The sequence below is a fragment of the Nannospalax galili genome, unplaced genomic scaffold (assembly GCF_000622305.1).
Source record: "Nannospalax galili isolate Female #2095 unplaced genomic scaffold, S.galili_v1.0 scaffold737, whole genome shotgun sequence".
Taxonomy (NCBI): domain Eukaryota; kingdom Metazoa; phylum Chordata; class Mammalia; order Rodentia; family Spalacidae; genus Nannospalax; species Nannospalax galili.
Window position 1 is genome coordinate 155,113 of NW_008341172.1, and position 24,297 is coordinate 179,409.

Below are 24,297 nucleotides of genomic sequence, written 5' to 3' on the forward strand. Positions count from 1 at the left end.
GCTGGCCTAGAACTCACTATGTAGACCAGGCTGACCTCAATCTCACAGAGATCCACCTGCCTCTGCCTTCTAAGTGCTAGGATCAAAGGTGTCTGCCACCATGCCTGGCATATTCACTGATTTTTAAAATTTATTTTTGTTTTATGTGTATGAGTGTTTTTTCTTGCATGTATGTAAGTGCACCACCTGTGTGCAATATCTGCTGAGGCCAGAAGAGGGCATTGAATCCCCGGAAACTAGAGATACAGGTGGTTGTAGCCACCATGTGGGAACTGGGAACTGAGCCTAGGTCCTCTGCAAGAACAGCCAGTGCTCTTAATCACTGAGCAATCTCTCTAGCCCTGTATATCCATTGACCTTACTGGAAGTTCTTTGCCAGTTGTCTGTCATTTTTGTCAACATAGTCCATCATTGCTTGTTTTTATGAGACCTCACATTTATTCCATCATGATCATGATCATCATCATCTACAATACCCAAGACCTTGTGCATTCTGGGTATATAGTTCTACTCCTGAGCCACATTCCCAACCCAAGAAGCCTAACATATAAGTTTTCAGAACACCTGTTACTTTCAGCAAACATCTGATGGAGGAACATCTAAAGATTTATACTAAATGTAACAGACAAGGGGAAGCTCACCCAGAAGGTCTCTTGAGCTAATTTTAGAGAAAGTACATTAAGATAAGAACTGACTTACTGAAGAAAAAGATTGACCCCAGATCCTTGCTGTCTACATCTTCATCCTATAGTATGAAATCCCATCATGACACTATTCATTAGCAGCACAATCTGTATAGATTCCAGTGAACTTTTCAATGATGAGCACACAATATATAAGACTCATGTGCCACATTAGCTTGAGAGTGAGGCCTGTTTCTTAATATGAACCCACATAATGTTTCCCTTATATGTAACTTGGACATCTGACAAGGATTGAAGTAGGCAAACTTCCTTCAGAGATCCTAGCCTGCCATGTGACTTCCCTCTTCTCCCTTCCCAGAAGCATTTGCAGTCAGGAAGGAGTTGGATGTCATTTGCACATATCGTGTACTGCCATACTGACATCAATACATTCTTTCTCACAGTTGTATTTTCTTACTGGTCCTTTATCTCACTGCAAAGTGAGTCTCTAATATCAAGAAAGGAATTATCACCATCAATAGAATAAATGGTTCTGTTTTAGTCCAATAGTCACAATAAGAATAATAATGGATATTTAAATGGTACTTAATATGTGCCAAGAACTTTATATGCATCAATTTATTTAATGCTCATAACAATGCTATAAGGTAGGTGTAGTTCCAAATAGTTCTATTCTATATATGTTGTTCTAGTCTTTCTATTTCAAAGCCAGGGTCTTGTTGCGTAGCCCAAGATTAAACTCACAATCCTCCTGCCCATACCTCCCAAATGCTGGGATTACAGGTATGTGCCCCCATGCCAGCACCTTAATCTTCATTTTAAATGAGAAAATAAGTCCAAAGTACTATGTACCTTTTACATTTTTACCTAGAAGTTATTAGAGAGTATTTCAGTTGTGGTGAAGTTTACAGATTGCCACAGCATTAGAGGGTTTCATAATAAATAGATGAAATCTTTTTAATTTTCCTGTGCAAATTAAGGTTACAAAAGCTGTCATGGCTTATCAAGGGGATTCAGTGTGGTAGGGGTTCAGAAAGTCATGAATGGAAAAATGGAGGAAGGGAGGGATGGATGAAAGGAGGAGAGTAAGACGGGCAGGAGGCATAGATGGAAGGTGAGTGAAGGAGAGGAAGGGTGGGTAGATGATAGATGGACAACAGGTGAGTGGAGGGGTGATGGCTGGATGGCAGACATGATGATGTTCAACACTCCTGTGTCGCGAGCCGCGACTCTGCCAGCAGAGCCGAGGAAAGACGACACAGACACCAAGGTGAGGTTCAAGCTTCTGTTTCTCTTTCTCCTTTATTCTCTCTTACTCTCTTCACTATGATGCTGTCTGCTTCTCACTATGATGCTGTCTCGTTGTTGCTGTAGTCATTCTTTCTCTGCTGCTCTCTATTACACACTTCAGTTCTCATATAGCGTTTCCAACAGCCCTCCCCCCAGCCGGTACCAATCAGGGCTCACACACGTGCAGCGGCCAGGCAGAGTGTAGCTCATTGGCACGTAGCAAGATCATCAGGCTGGCAGCACCTGTTTTTGGGCTCACCATACTTCAGAGTTGAGGTAAACAAGCAGGATTCACGAGCCTTGGCAATCAGCCAAGAGTTGAAGTAAACAGCACAAGGTTTGGCAGCCAGCCAGGGCTCCATCTTTGGCTGGCTTGGCTGTGCTCGCTTCCCACAGTTTATCATGTCCAATTGTGGTCTTAAACACTCAAAAGGAAAGTATAACCGAAGATTAAAGGGATCAACATAGTTCTTTAAGAGTCCATGTGTACAGCTAAATGCTACATAACAAGAAACAATGCCAGAAAGGAGATACCATCCTTGAGATGTTGACCGAGGTAGCCCAAGAGACTCCCAGACAGTAACTCACATAGAACTACATAGTGAGTTCCAGGACAGCTGGGGCTACAGGGAGACCCTGTCTCAAAAAGACAAAAAAAAATATATATATGTATATATATACATATTTTTTTAACAGAGCATAGGGTAGGGATTTATTTAAAGAAGAGTGGGTGCCCCACATTTACAGCTGTGCCATAAAGTCCATATTCAAATACATACAGAGCCTGTGACCTCCTGACAGCTGCACAAAATGTGAGAGAGGTGCCTCTTGGTATTTTCTGCTTATATGTCTTTTGCCCCTCCCCCTACATGCAGCTAAGGTTGACTGGTTGGGTGGAAGGGGTAACTGACTCCCCCCTTGACTCCTTGATGAGTGTTGGAAGGAGGTATGTCTATAGCTTGTCAGTATAGTGGTCAGAGAACACTTCCAGTTAACACTCAACCCCTTCCTCCAGCTCTTACATTCTTTCTGCCAACCTCTTCTGCAAAAGTCCCTGAGCCTTGGAAGGAGTGGTAGGTGTGGGATGATCTTCCTCCCATTGTGGCAAGGCACTGAGCTTTCGGGTCTCTGTATCATCTATTTTCCATGGGCTGTTGGGTAGTTTCAGTGGGATTCCATCTACTGTAAAAAACACACACACAGCAAGAAACAAGAACATCTAAACAGTGACTGCTATAATAACTTATACTATGGGTGTAAACACAAATACTTGTTCAGTACTTTAGCAGGTGCATCATTTCCATCTAACAAAACAATTGCAGTGACTTCCCACTGGGGTCTATATTCTCCCCTTCCATAGGGGGTTGGCCGGGTCTACAGTACCAGATGTGTGTTCCACCCCTAGAAGCAGGCATTATATCCAATCAAAAATTTGCTGGTTTTACATACACTAGACACTCCACTATTGCACCAGCAGGAACATCTTGTTTGGTGTGTTAATAGTACAAATCTTGGGGTCCATTGTTGAGGAGAATTATAGGGGACCATTCTCCCCCAGCCATCTGTGTGTTGCCTTTTGGCACTATGAAAGCCACCAATCCAGTGGTAGTGTCCAGCTTAGTCCAAGCTTGATTTCTCCCTTTCCCATGCTCACATCATGCAGTGTCTTCAGCAATAGGGTTTTTCCATTCACTTCCGGTGTACAATCAACGTTATTGGCAATGACCTTTGTTGTTTTGGGGACCTCTAGTGTCCCTCAGGCCAACAGCTCATAGGGAGCAACCCATCTCTGGCACTGGGATGTTCATTTAACAACCATATTGCTTTTGGAAGGGCTTTCTTCCATCTCCATAGAGTTGCTTAAGGCTTTTTTTTTTTTTAATACTGTGTATCTAGAGAATTTTTCCCCCTTTATTCCCATAGTTATTTGTATAGTCCTCCTTCCCCCCTCCCCTTTAACTGCCCACTTTTTACATGTTTCTCCCTTAATAACACCTTTATCCTACTAATCTCTCTCAGGTCCTTCTTCCCCTTTACCTCACCGTTTTCCTTCCATATTCCTGGTTCCTGCAGTCGCATCAGGATATGGACTCACTTATAAGGATTTGGTGCTAGGATCCACAGATGAGGGAGAACATATGTCTTTTGTTTTTCTGAGTGTTTGTTACTTAAACAGTTTCTAGGTCCATCCATTTACCTGCAAATTTCATTATTTCATCTTTCTGTACTGCTGAATAGAACTCCATTGTGTAAATATACCTCATTTTTGTTAACCACTCATCAGTTAACGGGCACTTAGGTTGCTTCCATCTCTTAGCTGTTGTGAAAAGAGCAGCAACAAACATGGATGTCCAAGTGTCTCTACAATAGGATGAGTCCTTTGGGTATATGCCAAGGAGTGGTGTAACTGGGTCATATGGTAGGTTCATTTTTAGTTTTTTAAGAGTTCTCCACACTGTTTTCCATAGGGGTTGCACGAGTTTGCACTCCCACCAGCAATGAGTGAGCGTTCCCCTTTCCCCACATCCTCTCCAGCATTTGTTCCCTTGATCCTAGCCATTCTGATTAGGGTAAGATGAAACCTTAAAGTGGTTTTAATTTGCATTTCCCTAATTACTAAGGATATTGAACACTTTTTAAGATGTTTCTTAGCCATCTTTATTTCTTCCTTTGAGAACTCTCTGTTTAGATCTTTAGCCCATCTTTTAATTGGGTCATTTGCTTTCTTGCTTCTTTGTATTTTGAGTTCTTTATGTATTCTGGATGTTAAACCCCTGTCAGATGTGTCACTGGTGAAGATTTTTTTTCCACTCTGTGGATTTTCTCTTCACTTTCTTGATTGTTTCTTCTGCTATGCAGAATCTTTTTTATTTTATTGAACATATTTTTGTTGTATATCACCAGTTGCCAGACAAAAGTGAAATTTTCTAGGTAGAATCTGTTTGGGCACAAAACATAAAGGAAACATTGTGATCAATGGTCACTGTGCGTGTACTCATTTGAATAGTACCTTATCACTCTAATTATGTAAAACTGATTTCACTTCTTTTTTTGATTTACATTAACTCCAGATTGAGGAGCAGTTAACTTTGGAAAAACTGCGTGAATGGACCAAACCCGAGAACTTGGAAACCATTGACGTCAATGTCAAACTGCCTAGGTTCAAGCTGGAAGAGAGCTACATCCTCAACCCCAGCCTTGCCCGCCTAGGAGTTCAGGATCTCTTTGACAAAAACAAGGCTGATCTGTCTGGCATGTCAGGAACCAGAGATCTTTTCATATCAAAAATTGTTCACAAGTCCTTTGTGGAAGTGAACGAGGAAGGCACAGAGGCAGCGGCTGCCACCGGAGGCATATTTTCTGTCTGCATGCTGTTGCCTGAGGAAAACTTCACTGCAGACCATCCATTCCTTTTCTTCATTCGGCACAATCCCACAGCTAATGTGCTGTTCCTTGGCAGAGTCTGTTCCCCATAGAAGAGACTTTGGAATCACAAGGAGGCGTGTGAGCTTTATTCCCTGAGATTTTTTTTTTTTTGAGGTTTTATTTTCTTACTCTTATTTTTCATCCACATATGAGTGCCCAAAACACAGACAACTCTGTTTATATACTCATACTCATTAGCATTACAGATGAATGTTTATAGAACAATGAATAATAATAAAGGGACTAGAATATATTAGTTCAGTAAAACATGAGCAAGAGAGCATTATCACCAAAGATGTTCTTCGGAGATCAAGTGTCTCCTGAGAAACAGCATTCTGGAGATAACTCCCCAGCAAGCATTCATGAATAAGCTTTCTCATGAGATAAGACTCACCCGGCATACATACTCAAGATTACAGCTGAATTTATCTAACATAGTTTTAAAGCCTTAGGAACACTATTTCACAGTCCCTTCATGTGCCCACACACCTATACTTGATAAGTGGCTGGGACAGGCTGAAATGCACTACTAGACTGGGTATTCATGTAGATCTTCCAACACAGCTATAATTGATAAAGGCTACACTGTAATTGTTTGGGATGGGCATCCATGTAGTTGTGCCCACACACCTGCAATTGATAAGGGACTGGTTTGAGATAGGATGGGCTTCCATGTAGATAGCCCAGACACCAGTAATTGATAAGGGACTGGCTTGGGCTGGGTTGGATATCCAGGTAGCTGTGCCACACACCTGTAATTGATGAGGGGATGGTATGAGCTATGCTGGGCAGGCATCCCTGAAGATGTGCCCACACACCTCTATTTGGTAAGGGGCTGGATTGGGCTGGGCTGGGCGGGGCATCCATATAGATTGGGTCCATGTACATGTAATTGCTAAGGTGAGGGGCTGGAATGGAGTGGGTTTCCACTAGATGGGCCCAAACACCTGTATGAGGCTGCTTTATTTAGAACTAATTCCCTGAGGTTTTAATGGTGATAACTCCACTTATCATTGCCAATAAAACCACTATCCAGAAATTGATCTTTCATGTCTTTTGTATGTTCAGCCCTGTTTGCTTTTTACACCCATGCCTCTTGGCATGGGTATCTATTTTATTCTTTGAAATTCTCCAGGGATTATTTTTGAGTGTACTGAGTCAAAAAGTAAAAGAATAAATCAGATGTATAGATTCTTGACCATGCAGTAGCCCATGAGATGGACATACTGCTGATAGGCATGAGGATGCACGGCTTCTTCCAAAGTCAATTGTTTCTAATCTTGAATTAAAATAAGGCAAAAAGAAATGATGAAAACAATTTAATAGAAAAGTACCATTTTAACGAATGGGCCTCAAATAACAATTGCTAATTAGTTTCCTTCATGCTTTATGACATGAAACTATCTCATTTATTTTACAGTAGAGTTTTGGAAGCCACAATAGACAACATCTCTGGTTTTTGAAGGGAGGGTTAAAAGCAGATAGTCAGTGGGAACAAAGATGAACAATCAATGAAAGGCCCTTGTTATGAAGCTACATATGCCTTCCCCATGATTCTGCTACACATGCCTACTGTCCTGTTATAGCCCTCTAATGTTCCAGAGTTTCATTTAAAATGTCACCTGGTCGTACCCTGCATCCTCTTTTTTAATGGTCCTTTATATATGACATATAATTTGTGTGGGATCAGAGGAAGTCAGGAAGTCAACATTGTAGACTCAAAGATGCTGAGACAGGATGAAAAAATGAAGAACTACCAAGCAAACCAGAGGTACCAAGGTCTCTTTAACAAGTTTTCTGTGTGTTTTTTGATAAACACTTGACTTACTTCACATCGGTTGTCATGACAATAGGATGTTTTTTGTGCAGTGGGTGAAGGGAGAGGAGATGGGGACTCTTGGTTTTATAGAACCAATTTTCAGATGCACTTTTTTGGATGGGCCTTGGGATTCTATATTTTGTTCTTCTATGAGGCTGGTGGGAACAGGTTTCTTAGACTCTAAGCTGGGTGATCCCTGTCCTCTTCTTCCTCCCTGGTCTTGGGAAAGTCAAGGCTACATTCATAAAGGCTCTTGGACTGATAATACTAATGGACATGAAGGTTCCACAGGTTGAAAATAAAATTTTAGCGAATTATTTACTAGGAAGCTTTTCTCCCCTTTCTTCCCATATCCTATGGGACTATCCTGCCATATTCCAGGTTCTTGTAACTCTAGGATAAAAGAAAATAAGCCTTTCTAACTCTCATTTTTTTTATTCTTTCTTGTAGTTTGGATGTTGAATGTCTCCCAAAGGTCATGTCTTAGAGGCTTTGTCCCTAGTGTGGTATGACTGGGAGGCAATGGAACCTTTAAGAGGAGGAGCCTCAAGGAAAGTATTTAGATCATTGTGAGATGTGTCCTTGAAGGGGATGTAGGACTCCAGTCTCTTTCTTCTTCCCAGCCCTGACTTGAGCAGTTTGGATCCACTGCCTGCTCCTTGCCATTTCCACCTGGCTTCTCTGCCAGAGGCTGTGTGATCGTGGACAGGAGTCAGACTGAGTCCAAATCGGCCTGTTCTCTTCCTAGGCTGGTTATCTCAGGTACTCGTTATACTAATGGAAAACTGACTAACATACTCCTCCAGCAAAATCCACTGTTTTTCACTCTAAATAGTGTTAATCATATAGAAACTAAACTCCACGGGCCTAGGCAACTAGACTAAAAGTAAATTGTTACAGATCAAAATATTTTTAAGCTCTAGAGACTAGACTCTGATTCTCATGTTTTTTGGTGAGAAGCATTTAATTTTTTTTATCATAATACATCATCTAATGTCAGACCCCAAGATAAAATATGGAACAAATAAATGTAGTCATCAGCCCAACAGGCTGGGAAGAATTACTCCAAGAGCCAAGAAAAATTGAAAACCTGGGGGCAAATCTGGCCATTGGAGCCACCTGAGCCCCAGCCACAACTGTGAGTCCAGAGGAGGTAGACAAGAATCGAATGGCAGATGCGGTCACTGATTAAGGAAAGAGCAACAGAATTGTGGCTGCCAGGAGAGGCAGCCAAATATTCCTCCTCTGCATTTGCATGGCCCTAAGAGTGTGTGTGGACAACTCACAGTGCAGCCTCACTATGAGCAACCCCATTTTCCAATCCTGGACCTGATTACTGCTTATGGGCACATGTAGATGTGAGTGAAAGTTATCTCTGGGGGCATTACTCATAAACCTCAAATTATTTTTGCATCTGCTTTTCTAGTATAATATCCAGTATATAACAAAAATAACTATTTGAATGGGGAGCCACGACCCAGACTGGTGCAAACAGGAGATGATAGGAATAGCAGAAGACTCTGAAAGTTGCAGTCACACATACAACCGTGACAAGAGCTTTGGCTCTGAGTAGTGGGAGAGGTTGGAGGAGTTGGAAGTGCAAGCTGGATGTCATCTAGGAGCATTAAGAACACTGTGGTGAAGGCTCAGGAGTAAGTGCTATGGGGCAGCCCAGATCTTCTGAGAGATTTCTTAAGTGGCTGTGATTGGAACGTTGGTAGAAACATGGGTGGCAAAGAAAATTCTAACGATACCTTAGATGGAAATGAGGAATGAAGTATGCAAATCTGGAGGAAAAGGCCATCCTTGTCACCCAATGACGGTGAATTTGACAGAATTATGTCCATGCCCTGGTGCTGGGTGGATGGCAGAGCTTAAAAGCAATGAACTAGGGTATTTGGTAGAAATTTTTTAAATTTTTGAGCAAAGTGTTGAGGGGGCTTTATTTCTTATTGCATAACGAAAGACTGAATTTATAATACAAAGAGAAGCTGGGTGTGGTTGTACAAGTTTTTCATCCCAGCTGCAAGAGAGGCTGAGACAGGAAGATCGCCACCTGTAGGCCAGCCTAAGCAAGTTATAAGAACTTTCCTCAAAACAGAAGCCGGGATAGGATGCGTAGTATGTGCTTAGCATGTGGGAGGCCCTGGGCTCAGTCCTCAGTAACACACACACACACACACACACACACACACACACACACAGAGTCAAACTTAAAGATTTGGAAAACTCTCCACCTGGCCATATTAAAAAATGGGCAGGCCTAGGAGAGAAGATGAAGGGTGTGACCCAAGCTAACCTTTGATAAGGAGGTCAATGTGACTAGAAGCCAGATGCTGTTGTCACGGCAAGGAAAAATGAGTCAAAGCCTTGGCAGATATTAAACGGATTGCAACACCCATCACAGGCCTGAGTGCCTGAAGCAAGAGTTTCAAGGGAGGGACCTAATGTCCTAGAGCTCCTTGCCCAGGGCTGTCTCTTCTACTCTGCTCCCACAGTCGGGTGTGGCACTCCTTAGTTCTGCTGTCCTTCAGGAAATCCTTGATGACATCAGGAGGTGCCAATTCTGCAAACCATCGTAGTGCTTGAGGTAGAACAGCGTGGTTGATTCTACCTGGATTTCAAGGGAGGCCTTGAGAAGGCCAGAGAACTGGAGACTGGCCACAGAGGTGGCGCCATCCCAGGGCAATGCTATTGGAGCCAAGGGTTACTCTACTGAAGAGGGTCCCCATGGTTTAGCGGAGCTGAAAGACAGAGCCTCCCCCAGACTCCAGAACTGCAGAGCTACTGTTGTATCACTGGATTCCAGCCCATGAGGGCTGCTGCATGAGCTCCACTTAGCCATCATGAAGATGGGGTCCCAACCACCCTGAAATGTATTTAAGATGTGGAAAACAGGGTGAGATGTGATTATTCTCAAGCCCTGAGCTTTGATACTGCCTGGGGTGCTGGGCTTTGGATCTTTGTGTGGCCTACTGTGCCTTTTTTTCTTGCTTGCCACTCATATTTATTTGAATGGGAACATCTATCCTAAGCTGGTCCCACCACCTTATTTTGGAAGCACCTAGCTTGTTTGATTTTGCAGGCCAACAGCTGTTTAGCTCATTAGGAATCATTCTTTGAATCTCAGATCTGAATTTGATAATACTGGAATAAATGAAGTTGGGGGCTAGGGGGAGCTGTTGGAATGTAATAAATGCATTTTTATGTGAAAGGATACTGTTTATTTATGTTATAATAAAATTCTTGAGGCTGGATAACAATAAAGTTATGAAGGTTGAAGAGCCAGCATCTAATGATGGTCTTCGGGCTGGAAGAGTACCAAGGAGGCAAAAGGTATCATATAAAAAGAGACAAGCGCATACGTGTGTCTCTTCTGGCCTCTCTCTGTCTTATAAAGCCTCCAATATTCAATCATCAGTACTCCTACCTGTCCTGGGAACCTGATATAATCTTAACCACTTCCCAAAGCGCCCACCTCCCAAGCACTACACTCAAATGCTCTTCTACCTTCCTGATACTTTACAATGTAGATTATGTTTCAACACATGCGTGCTCAGGAGACATACTCCAACTATAGCTGAACTATAGATTTGAATTTGGGGGGATCAGGGATGGAATAGGACACTGGCTTGAATGTTTATGTTCTTTTGAAATTGTATATTGAAATTAAACTAATTGTATTAAGAAGTCCCTTGTGGATGGGATTAAGGCCCTTATAAAAGAGCTATTCAGTCGGGTGTGGTGGTGCATGCCTTTAATTCCAGCACTTGGGAGGCAGAGGCAGGTGGATCTCTGTGAGTTCAAGGCTAGACAGCATGGTCTACATAGTGAGTTCCAGGTCAGCTGGGGATACAGTGAGACCCTGTCTCAAAAAGACCAAAGTGTAATAAAATAAATAAATACATGAACAAAGAGAATGCTGTTATAAGACACTGACCAAAGCCAGCTTGGGGAAGAAAGGGTTGATTTCATTTTACACTTCCAAGGCACGATCCATTTTTGAGGGAAAGAAGTCAGGCAGGAACTCAAAGTAGGAACCTGGAAACAGGAACTGAAACAGAGATCATGGAAGAGAGTTGCTTACTGACTTACTTCCCTGGCTTTATCAGATAAGCTTTCTTATACAGCTCAGGCCCACTTACCTAGGGATAGCACCACTCACAGTGGACTGGGACCTCCTAAATTAAAAAAAAAGAAAAGAAAGAAAGAAAATGCCCCACATACTTACCTACAGACCAGTCTGATAGAGGAAATTCCTCATTTGAGGTTTCCTCTTTCCAGTGACTCTAGCTTGTCTTAAATTGACAAAAGAACTAGCCAGTACAATCCCCTATGAGACTTGCTTCACTGGGACCAAGAATCATCCTTCACTGCCCAATGGATGCAGAAGTGTCTCACACCCATGGAGTCTGATGACTCCACGCACCCTGTCACCCTCAGGCCAATGGCGCTATTGAAGGATGAAGCAGGACTCTTAACAGCAACTGAAGGTGGGACAGCAAATGATCTGCTAGTGGGGTGGCATTATCTGACCAGGATACATGGACACCAAGCCCTGCACTTCAGCATATGGAAATGTCCTATAGCACATACTGAGGGGCACTGAGCTTGTGGATGGAGGTGGCCAAGCAACTACTTGCCTGCAATCTCAGTCTTGGTGTATCAGCCACTCTGTCCTTTGTGCCTTCAGAGTGCACATCCTGGGGTGGCTTGTGAGTCAGCCCCCTCCCCACCCTGCTCCCACACTCCAAACAGGAGTGCTGACTGTGCCCTGGTAATGATTCTTCTCTGATGCCTTCCCTCAATGGGATCCAGTGGGTGGAGATGGAACCAAGGGATGCCAAGGTGCTAGGCCCCCTCCAGTGCCACCAGGGCCACCAGGGCCACCCTCTGATCCATCTACATGATGGCTGACATTGCACCTGGCAAGATCTACAGGATGTGACTTTCCTTTCTTGAACTGGGTTGATGTATAAAGGTCAGCTTTTCCTCAAACTTCTAATATATGCATTGATTTAGGAAGTGTTTTTGTGTTCTATTTGATCCAAATTGTTCGGGTTCAGGTGAGCAGAAATATAGTGTCACAGAAAAAGTAATGCAAATTCAGAGCACTGTTTTCTCTAGTTTATAGGTCTTAGGTTTATTTGCTTGTTTGTTTTGCTTTGAGGGCTTTTTTTTTTTTCTTTCAGGTTAGTGCTGTGAGAGGGACCCAAGTTCTCTCCCAGGAAGCTGCCTTTCCTGCCCCCTGTCTTTTAGCTTGGTGTTTGGGCTTTTATTTTAATCTTTCCTGACTTTCTGACTCTGAGGGAGTTCTCTAGTTCTGTGGGAAATGGTAGTGAAGTTACCAGTTCTGATCTAATCATGTCTCCCTAACTATGGCTGTTCCTTCATTCTAATAAACTATGAAACACTATACAATTTTAGTTATTAAACTCTTGCCATTGTTTTCAAACTGGAGAATTTTTTTATCAACTGTTAGTGCAATCTTCTTGTCCCTTTTCTTTTTGAGAGGTGTGGGGATGTGGCATGTGTGTTCATGTTCATGTGTGTGAGTGGGCTCATACCTATGTGTATATGCATGTGTTGAGGCCAGAGGCTGGACATCAGGTGGCTTCCTCTATAGGTCTCCACCCTACTTTTTGAGACAAGGTTTCTCAGTGAAGTAGGAGCTCAATGATTCCACAAGACTATCTGGCCAGCGAGTTGTGAGTTCTGAGTTCCTCCTAGGGATCAGCCTGTCAAGGGTGCTCTTTGGAACTGATATTATGTCGTCTTATCCCGGCGCCTTTGTTTTCTCCTGTCCCCCGCACCCCACAAAAGGAGATCCTAGCGTTTGCAGTGTACAAATGGAATTCAGAAGGCAATCATTGCCCTATAGGTGACACATATCACCTCGGCCATTCACACCTTAGCAAGAAAGTTTATTAGGCCTCTGCCACAGATGGATAAGGAAAAGCCTAGACCTGAGAAAAGTACTGATCCTCCCAGGAAACCAGTGCATAGGATCCGCGCAAACTGCCGCTTTTACTTTGCCAGCCCTGCGAGCTAGGTTCGAAGGCAGTCACCAAGGAAAACAGCCTCCACCCGGCCGGCCTGCCAGGACACTCCCCTTCCGCTTGTTATAAGGACTCTGGCAGGCTCCAGGCGCTTCCTTCCCAGCCTACACCCAGCCTGAAGTGGACCTGCAGCATAGTGGGTAAGGCCCGTGGGTGGTGCAGGGAGCTGGCGAGGGCGGGAGGGGCCAGACCTCTCCCGGCAGATCCCGGAACCCCGGGTCGCCGCCACACCCTCATCCCGGCAGCTAGTGGAGACAGGCCCCCTGGGGGCTTCGCGACAGACGACCTCAGATCCCCAGCACCACCCTGTGACCCAGCCAGGAGCTGAGCAACTGGGAGCTAAGCTGGAGATCCCTCCGCCTCCTAGCTTTTCTTTCCTCCAAGTGGAGGGATAAGTCCTCAAAGCCCTGTGGGGCGGATCCTTTCTGGAGCCTGGAGGGGAAGGAGGGATGCTAAAGTGCTGTAGGCAACAGCGACCAGACTTGGTACCCTCTCTAAGCAGCCTGTGCTTGGGCAAACTGAGGGTCTGAGCCTAGATGGGTCCCTCAAAGCCCTGTGGGGCGGATTTCTGGAGCCTGGAGGGAAGGAGGGATGCTAAAGTGCTGTAGGCAACAGCGACCAGACTTGGTACTCTCTCTAAGCAGCCTGTGCTTGGGCAAACTGAGGGTCTGAGCCTAGATGGGTTAGTGGGAGGTCCATATGGAACCCCTAACCAGCGCCTAATCTATTGCAAAAGGGACAGAGTACAGCGTCCCCGTCCTCCCGCCCCCCAGCCTGATGCTGGATTTGTGAGATTCTCAAAGTCGCATCACCTAAGCCAGCTTTGAGACTGGAAGCTTGACCTCAGGCATGGGCAACCAAATCTCAAAAATGAGAGTGAATATGTTGTTATCTTTGCCAGAATTTGACTGCAGGGTGGGTTGCTATGGTTTTTAATAGGATCCTTCATATTCTCCATAAATTTAATGGAGTCACTGCCCAGATGAATGAGGGACTTGAACCAGAGACAGAGATATGAAAGCTCTAGTGGTTTAAAGGCTGTGCAATGTGGGGTCTGTGCCAAGGTCTCGAGCCTGGTCTCTCTTCAGACTCACCCATCTGTAAGGTGACACCCTGGGTCCTGTATCACTGCCATAAGTCTGGCCCCAGTTTTGTGTGCCTGTGGGAGTATTCTTGGCCTCTTGGAAAAGGTGGAGGACAGGGGACAAGTCTAAGCTGCAGGGTCTTAGAGTGTCTGGCAGCGATGAGGTCTATGAGTCTTGCTGGTGTGGCAGTGGACAACACTGGTCTCCTCTCTGCCTTACAGGCTTCACCATGGAGCAGCTGAGCACAGCCAACACCCTCTTCGCCTTGCAGCTGTTCCAGACGCTGAGTGAAAACAACACCACGGGAAATATCTTCATCTCTCCCTTCAGCATTTCATCGGCCATGGCCATGGTCTTTCTGGGGACCAGAGGTGTTACTGCTGCCCAGCTCTCCAAGGTTAGCACAAGCAACACTGTCCTGCTCCCCAGACTACCCCCTGGCTCACTTTTGAGCTCTTCGGTGTGTTTCTTAACTGTGTTCAGCTGAGTCTGATTGTTAGCCATGATGCTGTCCGACTATCAGAAAAGCCCCAAGAACAGCTGCTCCTTCACCCACAGCTCTTAACTGAGCACCAAGCATGCACAGTGTTTTTGTTCTGTTGGGAACACACAGAGAACAAAGCCAACAACAACCCTACAGGCTGGTGCTCCTAGTCCCAGGAAGGAATCTGATAGCTTTCTATAAACCCCCAACCTCCACAGGCCACCATTTCTTGTTTTTGCTGTGCATGTGACCACACTACCGGTACATGATACCTATTCTGTAGTGTCACCTTCAAACACAGAGAAATGAGACAGGGAAATGCACTACAGTGGGCAGGTTGGTGTTGTTGCTTGTTTTCAGGGACAAGGAAAAAGACAACCATGTGTCTGTGTTCCTGTGGTTAACCCTGTGCCTGTCTGAGGCAGACCTGAGTGGCTGTGGCCCTGCACGAAGATGCATTGGAGAGGCCCAGTGGCCTGAGGAACAGGTTCAAGCCACTGGTGAGGTGGGAGACAGCAGGTCCCCTTTGCCCTCTCTGCCCCTCACCCCCAGCCACCTGCTTCCTTAAAGGGGTTGGAGGGGACTTCTGGCCTCAGTGTTCTTTGATTCTAAGAGAACTCAGCCACTTCTGGAGGCCTCCATAGAATGGGAACATTGTTTTCCAGCTGACCTGTGCTGTGCTACACTGTACCTGTCACTGGGTGCTTTCTTGCAAGGTTGCAGATGCTCTGATTTTGAGGCTTTACAGGGGCTTCTAACTTCGGGAAAGACTAGTCTTAAGGATTTCTTCTACCACATTTCCATTAAAGTAGGTGAATCACAGTTACAAGAAGTCATGGCCTATCTCACTGAATAGCATGGACTTAGGACCCTGTGTAGTTTCTGTTCTTTGTGTCTTAAAAGTAGGGAACCAGCCCAGACCTCATAAAACCATAAAGGGCCTATTGATTTGAAACTGACAGGTGGGGAATTAAACTTGTCAGAATAAGTTTAAAGAAGTTCTTTTTAAAGGGATTAAGTTGTGGGTGCTAGTTCAGTGACCACAGAAAAAGGCCCTGATCAGTCATATCATTGGGGTCTTGAATACAGGATGATTCTTATTTTCAGTTTATTTCTGAGAATTTTCAGCACAACTATACATGGTACACAACATCAATATGCACCATTTAAGTCTTTCTTGGGAGAAAAAAAGCAGACATAAATATTTAATGTGTCAACCATTTACACTTATGAAATTATACCAAAAGTGATGCAAAATCCATTTCTAATATAATTATTATGCCTCATCTAGCTATAAGTCTTGGATTTCATTTTGTTTGTCCTCCCAATAACACATTGATAAAATAGTAGGCTGCTGCTAATTGGTATTAGGAATAAAAACATTAATTTGATGGACACAGACACCAAGGAACCACTTTTTAACTTCAAGACAAATAGTTGCATGAAGAATATTTTCTTTATTTTAGACTTTTCATTTCGATGCTGTTGAGGACATTCATTCAAGATTTCAAAACCTGAATGCTGAAGTCAGCAAACGCGGAGTCTCCTATATTCTGAAACTTGCTAACAGATTATATGGCGAGAAAACCTACCACTTCCTTCCTGTGAGTACCTGGCACTTCATATTCTGAAACTGGCATATTCACATTCAGCATCCATGTAAAAATCTAGGCTTGGCCACATACTCTCCTGTAACCCCAGAACTGTAAGGAGCGGAGACAAGAGGATCGCTGGGGCTTGTGGGTAGCCAGCCTACCTCCAGGTTCAGTGAAAGACCTGGGAATAAGGGACTAAGGCAGAAAGTGATAGACTAGGACACCTGACGTCCTCCTCTAGCCTCTACAAATACACACACACAGATCACACAAACACACACACACGCACACACACAGAGCAAAAGCAGATCTGATAATTCACTTTTAAGTACAATCAGTATTTGCTGATGTTTAAAAATGCTATTATAAGATTCAAAATGAATTAGCAACCTTTATATAAAACCAAAAGTCTGAGCACTACACTACTGAACTTATCCTTAAAATTGGTTAGGACAGTAAATTTAATGGTGTGTCACATGTTTTGTAATGTGTTTTCAACACAATACAAAAGTATAAGGGTTAGAATTTTTGTTTTACAATAAATTAAAAGTGGCCTTTTGCAACAATTTTTTTTTTTTCTTTTCGGGATTTTAGAAAAATCCTGTAGGGAATAAGAGTTGTTCATGAAAATTCTATTTTTTTTAAAAAATAGGAGTTCTTGGCTTCAACTCAAAAAATGTATGGTGCTGACTTGGCCAGTGTGGATTTTCAGCATGCCTCTGAGGATGCAAGGAAGACCATAAACCAGTGGGTCAAAGGCCAGACAGAAGGTGAGAGACTGGACAGCATGGATATGTTCGTTACCATTCTCTTTCTGTAGCTCATACCTGAGATTCTCGGTGTATAGAGAGAAAAGGTTGATTTTTGACTCACAGATTGGAAGGTTTCGATCCATAACCAATTGGCCCCATTGCTTTGGCCCTATGGACACATTGTGCTTCATGGTAGGTTAATGTGGCCGAGGAGGCCCGCTTACCTCACTGTGGCAACTGAAAAGAGAGGAAGAGACAGGAAAGAGGAACAGAGAAGTATTCCACAATCCTTTTCAGTAGCACCCCCACTATGCTGAGTGTGTTGACACAAGCCTGTGATCCCAGAACTTGAGATGCTGAGGCAGGAGGATTGCCATGAGTTTACACTGTAAGACCCTGTCTCAAAGCAAAACAAAACAAAAAAAAGAGCAAAGTCCTCAGTGACCTAAAGACCTCCCATGAGGGCTCCACTTCTTAAAGGTTCCATTGCCCCCCAATATGATTTGGGCTGAACACCAAACCTTTGTAAGATGTGGGTATTTGAGGGACCCTCCCAAACCCTAGCGGAGCCATCATGCACAGATTCTTTCGTGCCACCCACCCTCTCCCTGGCATCGCATTCTTCCTCCCTCAGCTTCCCCAACCCTGATCTCTCACATTGACATTCACATACTGTTCCCTAAAAAAATTTTGCCACTGCTCATTGCTGGACAACTTTCACATGTCAGAAGTGAGTCAAAGGAGACATGTAGACACGATTCACTGCAAGCAGCCAAGTACCTCTTCCCATAGTTTCCCCTAAACTACCATTTAAAGTTAAAACCAACACTGAATATACAATACAAAGAATAAAAATGCCTGCCCTAAAGTGTTTAATGGCCACATGGAAAGAAATGGAATGAGAAACTTCATGTAATCCATGAAATCACTGTCTACAAACATTGCAGTTGAAATAATTTTTGTCAACATCTTGTCTAGTAAGTCAGAAATAGTGTGGTAGGGGAGCGACTCACCCCCAGGGCTCAATTCAGCAACATAATTCTTCTCTCCTCCATCACTTTACTGTGTGAGTCAGCGCACCCAGAGGATACCTGCCTGGCATTATATCAGTTGTTCCCAACAGTGCCTGGGGCTGTGGGTATAGTTAGCTCTCTTTCTTTTTCTTTCTTTCTTCGTTCTTTCTTTCTTTCTTTTTTTCTTTTTCTTCCTCTTCCTTCCTTTCTTTTTTATTTTGTGACTGCCCATTCTTTTAATGATCCTTTACAAAATAATGCTCATTATTTCCACATAATTAAGGAAAGGAGAAATTCCTTGTTTTAAGTCTTTGAAGATATTTGACTTATTTTAATGATTTTTTTTAATCGAGTCTCACTATGTAGCCTTGAATGGTCTGAACTTGCTATGTAGACCAGGCTGGCCTCAGACTCACGGAGGTTGGTCTCCTTTACCTCCAGAGTGCTGGGGTTAAAGGTGTGCTCCATCCAGTCAGGCAGAATGACACTTTATTTTTCTGGCTCTGGAGATGGAACTTAGAACCTCAGGGTATTCTGGGCATGAGCTGTCCCAGTGAACCTTGCAAGTTGACTTGTTTAAAATAAAAATGTGTCAGTGAGTCTTTCCTAACTTAACACCAAGTTAAAATCAAATATTGCATCACATTTTAGAGATAATACTCTATCAGTTCAAATTTAGAATTCCAACATGGAATTTTGAAAAAGACTGCTTAATCTTTTCAGGGAAAATTCCAGAACTGTTACCTTCAGGTGTGGTTGATAACATGACCAAACTTGTGTTGGTGAATGCCATTTACTTCAAAGGAAAGTGGGAGGAGAAATTCATGAAGGAGGACACAACTAATGCACCGTTTCGACTGAATAAGGTCAGGTGGTGCCACTTTCCAAAACTTCTCTTGGCTGTGTGTGTGTGTGTGTGTGTGTGTGTGTGTGTGTGTGTGTGAGCGCTGGGCCTCTCCCATGTTAAGCCTGTGCTTTACTGCCTAGCACGTTACCTTGAGCCCCAAATTCTTCTTACTCTTAAAGACCAGAGAGAATAACCTGAGTGATTTCTGTAACCATTCAGAAAGACACAAAGACAGTGAAGATGATGTTTCAAAAGAAAAAGTTTCCATACGGTTACATCCCAGAGCTCAAGTGCCAGGTACTGGAGATGCCTTACCAAGGCAAGGAGCTCAGCATGGTCATCCTGCTGCCTGATGACATTGAGGACGCGTCCACCGGTCTTAAGAAGGTAACTGGCTCATAATGCCGTGACTCGTGTTTCCTTTTACTCTATTGATCCTCCCTGTGTGAACACTGCACAGTAAATGCTTTTATATATCCACTGATTTTTTATTTTAATTTTTGGTAGCCTCCCTGTATCCCTGGCTGGCCTAGAACTCCCTATGTAGACCAAACTGATGTCGATCTCATAGAGATCCACTTGTCTCTGCTTTCCAAGTGCTGGAATCAAAAGCGTCTGCCACCGTGCCTGGCATATTCACTGATTTTTTAAAATTTATTTTTTTATGCGTATGTGTGTTTTGCTTGCATGAATATAAGTGCACCATCTGTGTGCAATATCTGCTGAAGCCAGAAGAAGGTATTGAATCCCCTGAAACTAGAGTTACAGGTGGTTGTTAGCTACTCTGTGGGAGCTGGGAACTGAGCCTAGGCCCTCTGCAAGAACAGCCAGTGCTCTTAACCACTGAGCCATCTCTCCAGCCCTGTATATCCACTGATCTTACTGGAAGTTCTTTGCCAGTAGTCTGCCATTTTTGTCAACATAGTCCATCATTGCTTGCTTTTCTGAGGCCCCACATTTATTCCATCATGATCAACATCATCGTCATCATCATCATCATCATCATCATCATCATCAATACCCAAGATCTTGTGCATTCTGGGCTACAGTTCTAATCCTGAGCCACACTCCCAACCCAGAAGCCTAATATATAAATTTTCAGAACACCTGCTACTTTCAGCAAATCATTATGGGGGAACGATCTAAAGATTTATACTAAATGTAACAGACAAGTGGCAGCTCGCCCAGAAGGTCTCTTGAGCTAATTTTAGAGAAAGTACATTAAGATAAGAACTGACTTACTGAGGAAGAAGATTGACCCCAGATCATTGCTGTCTACAGCTTCATCCTATACTATGAAATCCTGTTATTGCACTATTCAATCCGTGTAGATTCCAATGAACTTTTCAATGAGTACACGATAGATAAGACTCATGTGCCACATTAACTTGAGAGTGAGGCCCGTTTCCTAATATGAATCTGCATGATGTTTCCCTTATATGTAACTTATGGGCTTGGACATCTCCTGACAGGAATAGAAGTAAGTGAGACTCTAATATCAAGAAAAAAATGGTCACTATCAATAGGATAAGTGGTTCTGTTTTAGTCCAACAGTCCCAATAAGAATAATATTTGATATTTAAATGGTACTTAATATGCACCAAGAACTTTGTATGCATCAATTTATTTAATGCTCATAACAATGTTACAATGTAGGTGCAGTTCCCAACTCTATTCTATCTAGGCTGTTCTGTTCTTTCTGTTTCACAGCCAGGATCTTGTTGGGTTGCCCACCACCACACTAGCACCTTATCTTCATTTTAAATGAGGAAATAAGTCCAATGTACTATGTACCTTTTACATTTTTTACCTAGATGTTATTAGAGATGACTCTAGTTCTGGTGACGTTTACAGATTACCACAGCATTAGAGGGTTTCAGAATAAATAGAAGAAATCTTTTTAATTTTCCTTTGCAGTTGGAGTAACAAAAGCTGTCATGGCCTATTAAGGGGATTCGGCGTGTTGGGGCTTGGCAAATTGTCTTAGTTTGTTTCTCCTTTGCTGTGACAAAACACTCTGACCAACACCAACTTGGGGAGGAAAGGCTTTATTCAGCTTACATCTCTCAGGTCACAGTTCGTTAGGGAGCCCAAGGTAGGAACTCAGGGCAGGAACCTGGAAGCAGGAGCTGGAGCACAGGCCATGGAGGATTACTGCTTACTGACTAGCTCCCCTGGCCCCTGCTCAGCCTGCTTTCTTATGCAACACAGGCCCACATGCCCAGGGGTGGCACCACCCACAGTGGGCTGGGCCCTCCCACATCACTCAATCAAGAAGGTGCCCCATGGACATGGCCACAGGCCAGTCCAATGAAGGAAATTCCCCAACTGAGGCTCCTTCAACCCAGGTGTGTCAAGTTGACACTAAAGCTGTCCAGCACACAAGTCATGAATGGAAAAATGGAGGAAGGGAGGGGGGAGCAAGGGATTGAGGGAGGGAGGGAGAGAAGGAGGCGAGTAAGAAGGGAAGTGGACATGGACAGAAGGAATGAGTGTAGGTGAGGAAGGGTGGGTAGATGATAGATGGAGGACAGATGAGTGGGGGAGTTGGTGGATGGATGACAGATCTGATGATGTTCAACACTCCTATACTTGGACACTCAAGGTCTTGGAACATATTTTTGTTTTATATCTCCAGTTGTCAGACAAAAATAAAGTTTTCTGTTTGGAATCTGGGCACAATACATAAAGGAAATGCTGTGAGCAATGGTCACTGTGCGTCTACTCATTTGAATAGTACCTTATCAATCTAATTATGTAAAACTGATTTCACTTCTTTTTGATTTACATTAACTCCAGATTGAGGAGCAGTTAACTTTGGAAAAACTGCGTGAATGGACCAAACCCGAGAGCTTGGAAACCATTGACGTCAATGTCACACTGCCTAGGTTCAAGCTGGAAGAGAGCTACATCCTGAACCCCAACCTTGCCCGCCTAGGAGTTCAGGATCTCTTTGACAGTAGCAAGGCTGATCTGTCTGGCATGTCAGGAACCAGAGATCTTTTCATATCAAAAATTGTTCACAAGTCCTTTGTGGAAGTGAATGAGGAAGGCACAGAGGCAGCGGCGGCCACCGCAGGCATCGCTACTTTCTGCATGCTGTTGCCTGAGAAAAACTTCACTGCAGACCATCCGTTCCTTTTCTTCATTCGGCACAATCCCACAGCTAATGTGCTGTTCCTTGGCAGAGTCTGTTCCCCATAGCAGAAAGAGACTTTGGGGGCACAAGGAGGCGTGTAGAGCTTTATCCCTGAGGTTTTAATGGTGGTAACTCCACTTATCATTGCCAATAAAACCACTATCCAGAAACTGATCTTTAATTTCCTTTGTATGTTCAGTCCTGTTGGCTTTTTACACCCATGCCTCTTGGCATGGGTATCTATTTTAGTTTTTGAAACCCTCCAGGGATTGTTTTTGAGTGTACTGAGTCAAAAAGTAAAAGAATAAGTCAGATGTACAGATTCTTGACCATGCAGTAGCCCATGAGATGGACATACTGCTGATAGGCATGAGGATGCACGGCTTCTTCCAAAGTCAATTGTTTCTAATCTTGAATTAAAATAAGGCAAAAAGAAATGATGAAATCAATTTAATAGAAGCAATAAAGTACCATTTTAACGAATGGGCCTCAAATAACAATTGCTAATTAGTTTCCTCATGCTTTATGACATGAAACTATCTCATTTATTTTACAGTAGAGTTTTGGAAGCCACAATAGACAACATCTCTGGTTTTTGAAGGGAGGGTTAAAAGCAGATAGTGGGAATAAAGATGAACAATCAATGAAAGGCCCTTGTTATGAAGCTACATAGGCCTTCCCCATGATTCTGCTACACATGCCTACTGTCCTGTTATAGCCCTCTAATGTTCCAGAGTTTCATTTGAAATGTCACCTGGTCGTACCCTGCATCCTCTTTTTTAATGGTCCTTTATATATGACATATAATTTTTGTAGGATCAGAGGGAGTCAGGAAGTCAGCATTGTAGTCTCATAGATGCTAAGACAAGATGAGAAAAATATAAGAAAAACTACTGAGCAAATCAGAGGTACCAAGTTCTCTTTAACCAGTTTTCTGTGTATTTTTTGACAAAGACTCTTGACTTCCATTACATCGGTTGTCATGATGATAGGATGGTTTTTGTGCAGTGGGTGAAGGGAGAGAGGATGGGGACTCTTGGTTTTATAGAACCATTTTTCAAATGCACTTTTTTGGATGGGCCTTGGGATTCTATATTTTGTTCTTCTATGAGGCTGGTGGGAACAGGTTTCTTAGACTCTAAGCCGGGTGATCCCTGTCCTCTTCTTTCTCCCTGGTCTTGGGCAAGTCAAGGCTACATTCATAAAGGCTCTTGGACTGATAATACTAATGGACATGAAGGTTCCACAAGTTGAAAATAAAATTTTAGCAAATCACTTACTGGGAAGCTTTTCTTCCCTTTCTTCCCATACCTGCCATATTCCTGTAGCTCTAAGAGAAAAGAAAATAAGTAGCCACTGCTTTTCTTTCATTTTTTGACTCCTTCCTGTCGTTTGGATGTTGAATGTCTCCCTAACGCTTTGTCCCCAGTGTGGTATGACTGGGAGGCGATGGAACCTTTAAGAGGAGGAGCCTCAAGGAAAGTCTGTAGATCATTGTGAGGTGTGTCCTTGAAGGGGATGTAGGACTCCAGTCTCTTTCTTCTTCCCAGCCCTGACTTGAGCAGTTTGGATCCACTGCCTGCTCCTTGCCATTTCCACCTGGCTTCTCTGCCAGAGGCTGTGTGATCATAAACAGGAGTCTGACCGAGTCCAAATCGGCCTGTTCTCTTCCTAGGCTGGTTATCTCAGGCACTCGTTATACTAATGGAAAACTGACTAACATACTCCTCCAGCAAAATCCACTGTTTTTCACTCTAAATAGTGTTAATCATATAGAAACTAAGTTTCAAGTGCCTAAGCAACTCTACTCAAATCCTTTTTTTTCCACACATGAAGCAACAGATCCATTGACTAAAAGTAAATTGTTGCAGATCAAAAATATTTTTAAGCTCCAGATCAGAGATTGGACTCTGATTCTCATTTTTTGTGTGTAACACAAGGCCCCAAGATAAAATATGGAGCAAACCAATGTAGGCATCAGCCCAACAGACTGGGAAGAATTACTCCGAGAGCCATGAAAAATTGAAAACCTGGGGGCAAATCTGGCCATTGGAGCCACCTGAGCCCCAACCGCACTTAGAGTCCAGAGGAGGTAGACAAGAATCGAATGGCAGATGTGGTCACTGTTTAGGGAAAGAACAACA

The 24,297-nt window shown here is 43.4% G+C and overlaps 1 protein-coding gene across 3 annotated transcripts in view; it reads left to right on the top strand.

Annotated features, from left to right (window-relative positions):
- Serpinb1 (serpin family B member 1) overlaps positions 1-22,327 on the top strand; it is a 29,178-nt gene extending 6,851 nt beyond the window's left edge. The window contains exons 1-7 of one of the 3 annotated variants that reach the window (XM_008836668.3): positions 13,231-13,378; positions 14,545-14,720; positions 16,274-16,411; positions 17,055-17,172; positions 18,891-19,033; positions 19,234-19,401; positions 21,814-22,327. In XM_008836668.3, coding sequence (XP_008834890.1) covers positions 14,553-14,720; positions 16,274-16,411; positions 17,055-17,172; positions 18,891-19,033; positions 19,234-19,401; positions 21,814-22,218 — 1,140 coding nt within the window. In that variant the 5' untranslated portion in view covers positions 13,231-13,378; positions 14,545-14,552 and the 3' untranslated portion in view covers positions 22,219-22,327. Of the gene's footprint in view, positions 1-13,230; positions 13,379-13,844; positions 13,866-14,544; positions 14,721-16,273; positions 16,412-17,054; positions 17,173-18,890; positions 19,034-19,233; positions 19,402-21,813 lie in introns of those variants that run through there. The other 2 variants (XM_017799041.2, XM_008836667.3) reach the window with 2 other exon arrangements.
- Positions 22,328-24,297: the final 1,970 nt, after the last annotated feature.